This window comes from Myxocyprinus asiaticus, chromosome 25 (genome assembly GCF_019703515.2).
Source record: "Myxocyprinus asiaticus isolate MX2 ecotype Aquarium Trade chromosome 25, UBuf_Myxa_2, whole genome shotgun sequence".
Classification (NCBI taxonomy): domain Eukaryota; kingdom Metazoa; phylum Chordata; class Actinopteri; order Cypriniformes; family Catostomidae; genus Myxocyprinus; species Myxocyprinus asiaticus.
This window is the reverse complement of record NC_059368.1, coordinates 21,882,788-21,896,706: the sequence shown is the minus strand read 5'-3', so window position 1 is coordinate 21,896,706 and position 13,919 is coordinate 21,882,788. Positions and strand designations below refer to the sequence as shown.

Sequence of the window (13,919 nt, the reverse complement as noted above, 5' to 3'; positions counted from 1 at the left end):
CATGTTTGCGACCACGGAGGTCGCTGCCGAGACTCTGCTAATCCAGGACTCTTTGTCTCAAGCCTCCCACGGCTCCGCCTTTCACGACTTCGCCCCTCAAGCCTGCCACGGCTCTGCCTTCCACGGCTTTGCTCCTCAAGCCTCTCACGGCTCCGCCTTCCACGGCTTCACCCCTTGAGCCTCCTACAGCTCCGTGTTCCACGGCTCTGCCCCTCGAGCCTCCCACAGCTCCGCCTGCCACGGCTCCGCCTCTCGAGCCTTCCACGGCTACGCCTACCACGGCTTCGCCCCTCGAGCCTCCTATGGCTCTGCCTTCCACGGCTCCGCCCTCAGAGTCTTCCACAGCTCCAGAATCTAGTCTGTGGTCATCACTCAGGCCTCCTGACCCTGTTTCAGCTCTGTGGCCATCAACCAGGCCTCCTGATCCAGTCCCTACCCTGAGGTGGTCTCCCTGGTCTCATGGCCGTCTGCTTGATCTACTCTGGTCTCCTGGGTCCCCTGGCCATCTGCCTGATCTACTTTGGTCTCCCAGGTCTCCTGGCCATCCACCTTATCTGCTCTGGTCTCCTAGGTCTCCTGGCCATCCACCTGATCTGCTCTGGTCTCCTAAGTCTCCTGGCCGTCCATTTGATCTGCTCTGGTCTTCTGGGTCTCCTGGCCGTCCGCCTGATCTGCTCTGGTCTTCTGCGTCTCCTGGCCATCCGACTGATCTGCTCTGGTCTCCTGGCCATCTGCCTGATCTGCTCTGGTCTCTCTGGATCTCCTGGCCATCTGCCTGATCTGCTCTGGTCTTCTGGGTCTCCTGACCATCCGCCTGATCTGCTCTGGTCTTCTGGGTCTTCTGATCATCTGCTTGATCTACTCTGGTCTTCTGGGTATCCAGATCATCTGCCTGATCTGCTCTGGCTCCCTTGGTCTCCTGGCTGTCTGCCTGATCTGCTCTGGTTTCCTTGGTTCCCTGGTCATCTGCCTGATCTGCCCTGGTTTCCTTGGTCCCCTGGTTGTCTGCCTGATCTGCCCTGGTTTCCTTGGTCCCCTGGTCGTCCACCTGATCTTCACTGGTTCCCTTGATCTCCTGGCCATCTGCATGATCTGCTCTGGTTTCCTTGGTTCCCTGGTCTTCTGCCTGATCTGCCTTGGTTTCCTTGGTCCCCTGGTTGTCTGCCTGATCTGCCCTGGTTTCCTTGGTCCCCTGGTTGCCTGCCTGATCTGCCCTGGTTCCCTTGGACCCCTGGTCATCTGCCTGATCTGCCTTAGTTTCCTTGGTCCCCTGATCGTCTGCCTGATCTGCCCTGGTTTCCTTGGTCCCCTGGTCACCCGTCTGGTCTGCCCTGGTTCCCTTGGTCCCCTGGTTGTCTGCCTGATTTGCCTTAGTTTCCTTGGTCCCCTGGTCATCTACCTGATCTGCCCTGGTTTCCTTGGTCGCCTGGTTGTCTGCCTGATCTGCCCTGGTTTCCTTGGTCCCCTGTTCGCCTGCCTGATCTGCCCTGGTTCCCTTGGTCCCCTGGTTTTCTACCTGATCTGCCCTGGTTTCCTTGGTCCCCTGATCGTCTGCCTGATCTGCCCTGGTTCCCTTGGTCCCCTGGTCGTCTGCCTGATCTGCCTTAGTTTCCTTGGTCTCCTGATCGTCTGCCTGATCTGCCCTGGTTTCCTTGGTCCCCTGGTCACCCGTCTGGTCTGCCCTGCTTCCCTTGGTCCCCTGGTCGTCTGCCTGATCTGCCTTAGTTTCCTTGGTCCCCTGGTCGTCTACCTGATCTGCCCTGGTTTCCTTGGTCGCCTGGTTGTCTGCCTGATCTGCCCTGGTTTCCTTGGTCCCCTGTTCGCCTGCCTGATCTGCCCTGGTTCCCTTGGTCCCCTGGTTTTCTACCTGATCTGCCCTGGTTTCCTTGGTCCCCTGATCGTCTGCCTGATCTGCCCTGGTTCCCTTGGTCCCCTGGTCGTCTGCCTGATCTGCCTTAGTTTCCTTGGTCCCCTGATCGTCTGCCTGATCTGCCCTGGTTTCCTTGGTCCCCTGGTCACCCGTCTGGTCTGCCCTGGTTCCCTTGGTCCCCTGGTCGTCTGCCTGATCTGCCTTAGTTTCCTTGGTCCCCTGGTCGTCTACCTGATCTGCCCTGGTTTCCTTGGTCGCCTGGTTGACTGCCTGATCTGCCCTGGTTTCCTTGGTCCCCTGTTCGCCTGCCTGATCTGCCCTGGTTCCCTTGGTTCCCTGGTTGTCTGCCTGATCTGCACTGGTTTCCTTGGTCCCCTGATCGTTTGCCTGATCTGCCCTGGTTTCCTTGGTCCCCTGGTCGCCCGCCTGGTCTGTCCTGGTTCCCTTGGTCCCCTGGTCGTCTGCCTGATCTACCTTAGTTTCCTTGGTCCCCTGATCATCTACCTGATCTGCCCTGGTTTCCTTGGTCCCCTGGTTGTCTGCCTGATCTGCCCTGGTTTTTTTTTTTTGTCTCGCATTCCTTGCAACCATGTTCCCGTATAGCTTTGCGGGTTACTGACTAAACAACAAATGAAGCTTTCTGTGAAATTATTTTGGTTATTGGATCTAAGTGAAGTATTTATAGAGGAGTTGATCAGAGAGCATTGTAAACATGCTATCCAGAAGTCGGACATAACAAGAAGTCTTCAAGTAGACCAGATTTTCAAAGCCTCAGACAGGGACAAACATGAAGGCTTTCAGCACAGGTCTGGCTCAACTATGCTCGGATTTAGAGACAAAATTGCAGTAACTACAAAATCCACACTTTTTTTCTCAGTTTCAGTGTTGGCATAGTTAGTGACAATCAGATGCGTTGCAAGCTGATTTGCAGAAAGACATTCTGAATCTGGAATGAAAGTACCAGCAAATCAATTTGCCGGATTCTAACCCAAGTTCCTGTTAGCTAACAGCTCTTATATACTGTATGTCAGGAGCAACCTTCACTGCAGTTCTGATGAAAATCATAAAATAGCACCAACCATTATAACATCTGCACATTTCCACTTTTAACAGTGAATTGAAGGTCACACAGTTCCACAATCAGGTCTCCTAACAATTAATCATGGCAACAGAGTTTGTCGTGTGGGAATCAGGGAGTCTGTGTTCTGGAGTATTGAGGTGCTCCTTTAGGAAAATGTAATCCCTACAGGCCACACACAGTGAAACACATTCTTAAGGTTTATTACTAATTCAAACATTTCCCCATTTAAGTATCAAGTGCAATTTTTTTTTTTCAGTTTTGAAAAGGCAGGTATGCTTTTTCAGTAATGTAAAGGATCTTTTTTCAGCTCAAATGAACATTATACAGAATCAACAGCAAATGACAATTAAAATACCAACTGACACACATTTTATTTACAGAAACATAGAAAATGTATCCAAAAACACCAAATGTTATAGGCAAACAATATTTATTTCTCTGTTGTGCACTTACAGGTTGATTAAACTGTGAACAGGCAACCCCTTCCAAACAGCGCTTAGACGATTAGCCACCACATAGGCTACAAACAAACACATGCCCATACACAGGTAAATGGAGTACACACAGACACAAAATAAGCATACATACAGTATATACACACACGAAACATGAACAAGAAATGCATCTGCCCCACTCAAAATCACACATCACAAACACACATGAAGATAGAGCATGGAGTAACAGTACCTAAATTTCCCCAATGACCTACCTCAGCCTATACAGTTTTAAAATCCCTGCCTAAATTCTGAACAACATTCTATGATTAGCATTTATTTGAGATTATTTAGCCATTTTGGATTAATTTACCTTCAAAGGTTCAAACCTGCAATCTCAGTTTTGCCACCATTCTGATGCTGCATTCAGCAAATGGGCAATTCTTGATTTTCTTAAAGTAAGAGATGTAATGGCTAAAAGTAAGCTTAACAGTGAAACTTTTGTGAAGCTTTACTTCAAGGCCACATAAACAAACCAAAGACATCAAACACACACACTCTCTACCCAATAAATATAAATTATGCCATGGTATGATTTTTGTATTAAAACTCCACACAGATCTGTGTAATTTTGTACATCTTAATGAACATTTATACTGAACCTTTTGTTTTTCAATCAAATAAAATAAAAATCCACAGTTTTAGCACAATGTGTGGACTTTTCAGACGGCAGACCGTAGGCAAAATGTCCAATTTATATCAATGTTAAATTAATAATCTGGAGTGTGACGCTATCTAACCAGATTCAATATGGGACAAATTGTGTCCCGTATTGAATCGATACGGGATGCGTCATTTCATCTTTAAATACAGGGTGATCCCGTATTTTATGGAACAAGTGGCAACCCTACTGATAGTGTAGCTTGTAGTACGATGTACCATGGAGTTTTGATATTATTCAATCACTCAGTAGTCAGTTCCACATTACTTTTTGTAAGGGTGTTCAACAAAGTGTTGCAAATATTCAGAAAACCTTTCAGAATCTTTTGTGGTGATTTAGCAAATATTTGACCTATCCCTAAATAATTAGGGAAGCAGTCATTTGCAAATTTTGTTGGGCGTGTTCTGTACAAACATTGTGCTGCATCTAGACAATGTGGACATTCTGACAATTACTTTTTCACTAATTCATGTATTAAAGTAATAACCCACAGAAGGTCATGCATTACATTTATTTTAAGGAGATTTTAGGCATTATGCTTCCTGTCGTGCTTAAGATAAGAACACCCTTGCACATAGTAAAATCACGGTGGCTTTTGACTTTCATAAAGTGATGGCAAGAAGAGCAATATAAAAGACACTGTTTAATAAACAGTAAAGTTTATTAAAAGTAATAGTCGGAATAAACCATTCTTCCACAAAGTAATATAATTAATAACTGTCTAACTGTAATCTGTTTACAGTTGCCAAGCAATATATCTTGTTGGCTCATGAATATAGAATGTGTGGTCACAGTTGTGCGTTTATCTGCATTATACAATGACTTTGAACAAGGCTCATTCGATCATAATTTAGAGTCAGAACTATTCGTTATAATCTGAGCTCAATAACATTCTACAACACCAGAACCTTTCACGTCCTTCTTATACTGTGCTATGCTGTTCTGATAAAATTCAGCACAAAAGCGAAATGAGCTGTCAGCTGAATTATTTTCCACAGATAAAAAAATTAAAGCAGAGGGAGAGATAGAGAGAAAGAAAGAGAGAGAGAGAGAGAGAGAGAGAGAGAGAGAGAGAGAGGATGCAATTACCTCCTTCCTCTAAAAGAAAATGCATGACCCTGACACACAAATACAAAAAGAACTCTGTTCTTACCATTCATGACTGCAGGTGGGATGCGAGTGACCCTCTGCTCGACTGGCTAGCTAATACTCATCTGCAGAAACACACACAGAGAGAGAGAGAGAGAGAGAGAGAGAGATTAGAAAGGTAAGGAGTTCAGACTGATCTCACTGTGAAATCAGATGTAGCTAAAATTGGTCTGTGCTTATCGAAATTTGAAACACTGCCAAAGCGGTAAGTGTTGTTGGGAGTATGGACATGCGTGAGCTCCATTTTCCGGGTGTAATGTCCATGGAGGGGCACCAAAAGCGAGTTGTGAAGTGAGTTGTTATCAGCTGAACAGGCTATAATAAGTGAAGAGGAATACATATTTTATAAACTCAACCCCAACCCAAACCCCAAAACTAGACCTAACCATCTGTGGAGTAAAAATGTTGTGTTAGAGGGAAAAATATAACCTCCGAATCGTACTCATCATAGATTTAGCAACATGAGTACTTCATGGTTTCAATGCTGGATCTGAACACAGGTCTCCCACGCTGCCTGCGCAACATGCCTCCAGTCGTTCCACAAGACAAGGTAAAAACGCTGGAGCCAAGGCAAAAATGTCTGATGGGAGATGGTGCTTGTCAGTGAGTCGGCATAATGTGGCCGATCCTAGGCTACTGGAACTTTCTGACACAACATGCCGACCTTCCGTGTGATCATGTTGAATTAGAAAGTTGAGGTTTTACAAACCTTTAGGAGCTACAGAGGACACACTGTGATAGGAAGTGAAAGAGGTAAAGGAAAGAGAATAATTAGAGAGTACTGAGAAAAGGAGTGCTTTTAAAAAATGGACAAAGGGATCTCTCTTAGCCTCTCTTGACACTGTCATTTTGTTAATTGTTTGCATTCATCTTCCTCTTAGTTATGTACATGCAGCAAGCCACACAGCCTGCACAGCATCACACATTCACACACACATCAATGATCTTGATCGTTCCATAGCTCTTTCGCCTAATGCAGTGTGAGTGTTTGTGCACACGTGTGTATACCTCTCTGTCTTCGCTCTAAAGCTCTTTCTGGGAAACTAGCCCTGCGTCTCACAGCTGAGTCAAGTCAGTGCTCCATGGGCCAACTGAACAAACACAAGCCGAACACAAACTCAACCTAATTAGAGCTGAAGAGTTCCGAGCTCATTCTAAATATTTGCTGGAGAATTTGAGAGCTGCAGTCAAGGGGAGAGTTCAAGAACAGTGTAAATTGGTGTGTTTACATGTACAACAAAGCATTGATAATTATCAAAAAGTAGCTCATTAGCAAAACCTGACGACGCAAGAAAATCATGTATATGTACATGAGATTACATCAGGCAGGGTTGCCAGGTCTCTGTTACAAAACCAGCCCAATAGCCAATCAAAACTAGCCCAATAACCTATAAAACTAGCCCAGTATCAAAACTCAATATATGCCAATCCCAAACCTAATACATAAACATTTTTAAAGTCCCTATAGTCCACTTTCTGATGATTTTCCTTCATTTGTAGGCCTAGTTGCGCATAATAAGTATTCCAGAATACACCAATTTGAGACATTTTCCGTGTGATAAATTGGCCAATGTAAATCTAATATATATTTCTATATAATGAACTCTGAGGTTGATCATCAATGGAAAATGTTTCTGTACGTGTCCTGATTTCAACTGAATATACTGCATTTCATATGAAAATTTAATTCAAACATTTCATCCAAATATAAATCATACTTGAGATGCACAGATAGCATTTTAAGAGAATGAGTATGAATACCGATACTTTCTTTTTGATACTCACGTGGAGCATAACTTCACTATTAACAACAAAATACAGGACACTACTGATCACCAAAGTATCATAACATCAAAATAGCTGTTTTTTATTAAGTATAATTTTATTGGGTAAGCAATAATGAAACTTTATACATACTTAGTTTATTACAGATACTATAACTATAACAGTAATTTTTATGTAAAACAAAGAGCTTTTGTTAATTTCACTGCCCTTGGGTTATTCACATTTTCTCTTTATCATGTCCATTCAGTGCTAATGCACACACACACACATCTGGTGCTGAGCAGTGTTGTTAGGTATGATGTTACAGAATTCAGATGGCTATAAGTGATAACTCTTCATAATTCTTTCGTTTGATCAAAATAATCAGGCTCCTTTCATTTGGTTGGCAAGCATGTGCATGCATAGTGAACAGACAGCAATCAAAAAGCAGGCAGAGTCAGAGACAATAAGCGCACTCTCCGATGCCCTCCCTCTTCTAACTTCGTGATGTCCTTCTAAGGCATATGATAGGTTAGTGAGAAAAACATGAAATTTAAAGCTGCATTACTTTAGTTTTTTTTTTGGTAAAAATTTACAAATTGCCATTATTGATTGAGTATATAAACAATCAGTGTTCAAACAATGTTCTAACCTTACCCTGATTCACTATGGTAAGCCTATAAAAATTATATGTATTTTGAGCTGTCAGGTCGGATTTGGCGCGAAATCTCTGGCTTATGTTGTTCATCCTTGCGTCATTACGTCATGTCCGTAAAGACAGAAAAGAGGAACCAACTGTCACGTGTTCCGGCTGGGGAATCTATGCCGCTCAGTTCAGTCAGTCACACTCATACAGTTCAGGACAGCATCGCAGCAATCTGGATGGATGTATATCTGTTATCCGTTTAGCAAAGTTGTTTAACTGCTATAATGCTTGGATATGTTTTCTGGTAGGGTTGTTGAAGCATATATTGGTTGTCATGCTTTTATGAATCGAACATTACTCGTGTTAACCTATCGTGATGTACCTACGTTGTCCGGGGAATTTTCTATAACATGTTTACTAATATGCATGACTTCTGAAATTGACTTGTAATTGTTATATTGCATAATTAAGCATATTATTTTCATGTTTAATAAAGTAGATTTTATCCCCATCATTACTGACTCCTCATTTTATGTTTACTGTGTTATAGTGTGCATTGCATATGTTGCTAGAGAGCACAAAGTTACGTATTGCAGCTTTCATTAATTTTTCATTATTCATTAGTCTGTTGCATGTTCATGTACATGAACTTCCTTCTACCAACAAGCTGAATTGTAAACCAGAGATCCTAGGTAAACAAAGATCACCAGTGTGAGAAATGTTCATGTGGACAAACACTAAAATAAGTTGGGAGGTGCAACAATTTAGCCAATGACTTCAGAGGTAGATATCTCTGTTTACGATAAGTAGTCAAGATTGTCTTGAAAGAAGGTTCATGATTCAGCATTTTTTTTTTTTTTTTACTAGAAAATGTCCTTTGAATTATTTTCTTAACTCTAACATATGTTATTTCTAACTCAAGTAACTTGCTATTTCCGACAAGTTATTTAAATAAATTGTTTTATTGTATATTAACACAGATCAGATACAGATTTAGATATCATATACTGTTATGAAAAAATGACCCATTACTTACAGTAATAATTAGTTTAGGATGACAGCATTCCTCTGCGGTGTACCCAAAAGAGAACACTGCTACATCGAAAATACATTTAAGTAGTCCAACGTCAGACAATTTCAGTCTGCCCAATTACTTAAGACCCATTTAGCTGATATGTAAAATGTCATATCTTCGATTCTTGAACAGAAGTCAGTGACATTTTTTAAAAAGTCTTAAGTTGGCAGTGTTTCAGCCCAGCAGCTGGTGTGGAGGAGGCAACAGTGGTAGAGCTTGGTTATTACCTACTCAGAGGTGAGAGACAAAACATTACATCTTTCAGTAAATGTTTCTTTATGCTTCAACGCATTAGTGTGCAAATCAGCTGTCAGTTTTGGGAGTGTTTGAATCTACATTTTAAAGCAAAATTACTACTTAGATGCTAATTAGTCTTGCCTTTCCAGGAAGTAACTTAGTGCATGATCCTCCTATCTCTTATTTGAGAGAGGTATACTGTATATTTGAGTATGCACAACAAATACTCACTTCTGGTGTCCCACAGAGTGCTCTATTTAGGAAAGCGCTATTCTCAAAGCTAAGTTTCTTGCTCCTATTTCAGTATTGAATCATTGGACTGTTTTTTATAATATTTAACTTGCAAAATAATGAATTTCCAAACAGATTCCAGAACAGTTTACCTTTAGAACTGCTATATGTTCACATGAGAGCGCCATGCACACGATAGTCTCTTCAGCATTCAGAATGCTGATGTCGGTGTCTGAATTCACTCACTCATTTCATTCACTCCTTGCTAATATAGTGCACTAACTATATATGGAATAGTGAATGAGTGAATAAGTGAGCCATTTCGGACACAGCTAGAGTTTGTTGCCCATATAACTGCACATTGTCTTTGGAGTTGTGTTTACTGCCCCCTGCTAACTAGGACTCGCAAAGACATAAAGGTGGTGCTTCAAGCTTGAATTGCCAGCCTGATCTCATAAAATGTATGTGAACATGACAGTATTTTTGTAATTAAAAATGTACGTGCTGTATTGCATACATTTGGCTGCAGTTAATGCGTTATTTTATATAATACTGAATTAACTTAAATTTGATTATTAATTAAATCGACAGCCCTAATTTTAACTTAAATCATGGAGTAAGTCAGCTTAAAACTTTTGCACATGTACTATATGAAAAGGTCAAGCTAACAACCAAGGCAAAATACTAATTAACATCTGAAAAAATCTGCAAACAGGCCCAAAGTGCACAATCTGGTCTCATTCATTCCTTGCAAAGTAAACTTTACATTTACCCTATAACCCAGTTGGTTATGTTGTCAAAGCATAAATTTACTCATCAGCAAGTGTTTCTGAAGCATTTATACTAAATCATAACTAATAGTTTGTCCACAGCTGTGCACACATGTTTTACATTTCATATTTATTTTCATGCATTTTTGTCTTTGCTTAATACAGTGGACTCCACAATGCCATGAACAGCTTAGCCAGTCCACATTTACAGTAAACAGAATTGCATTATTGCATTGCACTGTGCTGCATTAATGGCTCTCAAGTGGGTCAGAGCTCTGTAATAGCATTGACTGGTGGATTCTCTTTGCTTTTATCCTTACATTTCTTTTTAAATGGGGTGTGATTTTCCACTGTTACAAAGGCATATTATACTACCTTAAATTCAAATTAACCAGCATTCTACAATGCTATAACAGCAAATTGTCAACCAACTGAAAACAGTTGATTCTACCAATTCCATTTCTTGACTCAACACATTTAGTGCAACTTTCCTAATAAAAAGTGGAACTTCTCCATGACCAATTGCAGTATAAATTAACCATTAACTCAGTTAATCATCATCAGTTTTACATTAAGTGCTGAGGCTTATGTCTTTGAGAAATCTATTTATAAGTGATTCAACAGCACAGGATCTATCTGTAAGTGATTCAACAGCACAGAATCATTGGACTGTTTTAGCGACTTCTAATTGCCTTTGCCACATAGTAATGCTCTTCAATCTTAAAGTTGAAGTGTGTAAATTAGATCTCAGTCATGAGACAAAAAGTACTTCCAAAATAGACACACACAAACATACATGCATACACACATTCATTTCTGCTATTTAATTCAACCCAATTATTTCATTCAACCCCAAAATATAACAGAGCTCTTATTCTAGTGATCAGTATAAGAGAATGAATACGAATATTTGCTCTAGTTTCCCTGTCTGTGCTGGTGTATCAACCACATACAATTAGCGTTTATGGAGAGAAGTGGTCTAAGCTAAAAACACCACAGCAAAAGGAACATAACTGGAAAAAAATGAACTACTTCCAAATTCAAAACCATTCAAGTTAAATTATCTGTCTATACAAAACAGGAGACATGTTGCAATTTATTAGACTATGATACATAGCCACTATAACCAATAGGTAATATCTGCAAAAAAATTCAGTTCTACAATAAAAGAGTTATTACAGTAAAGTTTGGTTAACTACCGGGTTTCCTAAGTTGACTATTCAACTTAAGTCAAATACACTTATCCAGTAAAATATGAACATTAAAACAAGCATAGAGACAATCAACAGAAAAGCAAACAACACATTTTATTCTCAAACAGACATGTGATTCTCATCTCATTTATATGCACATAGTAAAGACCTGACATTTGCATGTCATTACTTGTTGAACAGGGGGAATATTATTCAGATTAATTTCTAAATCAGCTTTGTATAATCCACAACGTGACTGATTTGCATAAAGCCACATACCAACAAATATCATCCACAGTACATTTACAACAAGCTTGTTCAAGATAATAGGAATCAGGGAGAGAGTCATTTTTTTTATTTCATTCAGGATTTTAGCCACCTCATGTCAAGGAATTCTAGAAAAATGTGTCTAGAAAAAAAAGTAGGATGTCAATGAGAGGTTGAAAGGTGAATTGATGCTGAATTGCTTATTAAAGACTTCACTCTAAAATCCATTCTCAATTTCACGGTTCTCATGTGGACTAGTATATTGAATACTAAATTGGGTTGCTTGCGGGAGAGGAGAGGAGAGTTCATAAATCAGTATAGCATGGCTTGCAGGGCCACTTTTATAGTAACTCTAGCATACATACTATTCTTCCTATCTTGACTGCAGTATAAGTCAATGTGGGTCTCAGAAAGACATTTTTTGTGTTTTTTGTGCAATAAACTCATTCAAGCTCTGCAGCGGCAAAATTTCTATTTACACCCACACAAATGCAAAACCACACAACTACATCTCCCTAAGGTGCTGAGAAAACTTACATGGAATGCTGGTTTAGAGCTGGGCAATAAAACAAAAACAAAAAATGATACTTGTATATATTGATAGTTTTATAGTGTGTGTGTGTGTGTGTGTGCATGTGTGTGTGTGTGTGTGTGTGTGTGTGTGTGCGTGTTTCTCCTAGGTTTACTCACGCACAGTTTATCAAGGCTGTTGGCAGACAGGATGTTCCAAGCATGTTGGAGAACTTGCCATAGATGTATTAGGCAAAAAATCTAAATTTATTTTGTCTTTTCATGTAATCCCAGACTGACTCAAAGATGTTGATATCCGGGCTCTGTGACGGCCATACCACCTGTTATGAGACGCCTTGTTCTACTCCTATTCTATTCTATTTTCAAAAGGAATGTTAAAATCTAAAACTGATTTTTCTTATTGTCACACCAAAGCAGAAGATATAAAATAAAAATTTTAAGACAAAGGTTTTTGTGAAACATCTAATGCATCTGAGACTTTTGCACAGTACTGTATATATTCAGTATATGCTGTATACTGTATATATACTGTATATACAGAATCAGAGAGTCAGTGTTTTGAATTGATTCATTGAAATGAATTGTTTCATGGAAATATACAGTAATTCAAGAAAATGTGTTACCAACTTTAATGCCATTTTTGCTACAAAAGTCTAAATCTGAGACATTGTTAAGACATCTGTCTAAGTGCTCTCATAAGGAAAGATCACAAAACTGGTCTGATGGTCTTTTGGAACCCACAGGGTTTCATAAGCAAAGAATAATGCACTAATATTTGTTTTAGTTTTTTAGTGAATGTTGTTGTAACAAACTTTGTAATGGGGTTGCAAGGAGGAAGTGGGAATTGGCGAATCCAACTCAGACAGTATTTATTTTATAACACAAAATTGACTTTCCAGCACTTCACTCAATAATCATGCTTTTCAGCGCACACAGCTTAACACAGTCTCGGTGTGTGTGGTAGCTCTCTCTCTCTGCCTCACTGGCATCTGTCTCACTCTTAAATCTGCCTCCAACTCTCACTGCAATGACAAACAGCTGTTAGCGACATTCAATGACAGGTGATGATCTTTACTGTTCCCATCTCCCGATCTTGCTCTCCATTCACAAATCGGCGCTCAACCACACCCCCACTACCACAGTGGTGCACAAGAGTACTGACGGGAAAAGAAAGACTTTAATTGTTATTTGTTACCTAGAACACTTCCTCACTTGTGTCAATACTATGGACAGTAGGTCATTGTACATGCAGTGTGAATGTGTGTTTGTGAGTGTGTGTAACCTAAGAATTGGTTACACTGCAAACAGAGTCAGAGCCCACAGGCAATGGAACATAATATAAAACCTGTCCTTTATACACACACAAACACAGTAACACACCACCCCACCCGAGATCCTGGAGCTCAAACATATAAAAAAAACAATGGGTAATATTAGATGCGCTAAATTCCACCACTGTGATTTCTACATTTGAATTCACTTCTTGAAGCTGAAGTGTGTAATGATGAAGTGTCAGGGGGTTTACATGCATTCTTTTTTAGGAGTTTATACAGATGACATTAAACAATATCCATCACGCATTGAGACATGGAGCTGTTGCTTTATCCAGTTAAAAGGAGGAGGGGTTTATCAACATATATTTCAAGTTATATTGACAACTATGAGGGTCATAGCTGACCAGCACTGGCTAAGCAAGGTCTGTATATACTTATACATGTTATTATTTTGTTTCATCTTGCTAGATTAAGTATACCACTAAGATATTATAAGGTAGTATAATATAACAATTGACGATACTTTGACTTCACGTCGAATGCGGGAGTGAGTGATAAAATTTGTCCTAACACAGTGACCTTTTAACCACAGGCTACCATATGTCTAATAGTGCTAATTTTTATTTTATTTTTATAAATTCATTTCTTACTTATGTTAATAAGAATTGCTTCCAGT

The 13,919-nt window shown here is 40.3% G+C and overlaps 1 protein-coding gene across 1 annotated transcript in view; it reads right to left on the bottom strand.

Annotated features, from left to right (window-relative positions):
- LOC127416377 (intersectin-2-like) overlaps window positions 1-13,919 on the bottom strand; it is a 71,276-nt gene that overhangs the window by 40,143 nt on the left and 17,214 nt on the right. Inside the window, exon 2 of the mRNA XM_051655703.1 lies at window positions 5,260-5,320. Within this exon, the coding sequence (XP_051511663.1) occupies window positions 5,260-5,266 (7 nt within the window). The 5' untranslated portion in view covers window positions 5,267-5,320. The remainder of the gene's footprint in view (window positions 1-5,259; window positions 5,321-13,919) is intronic.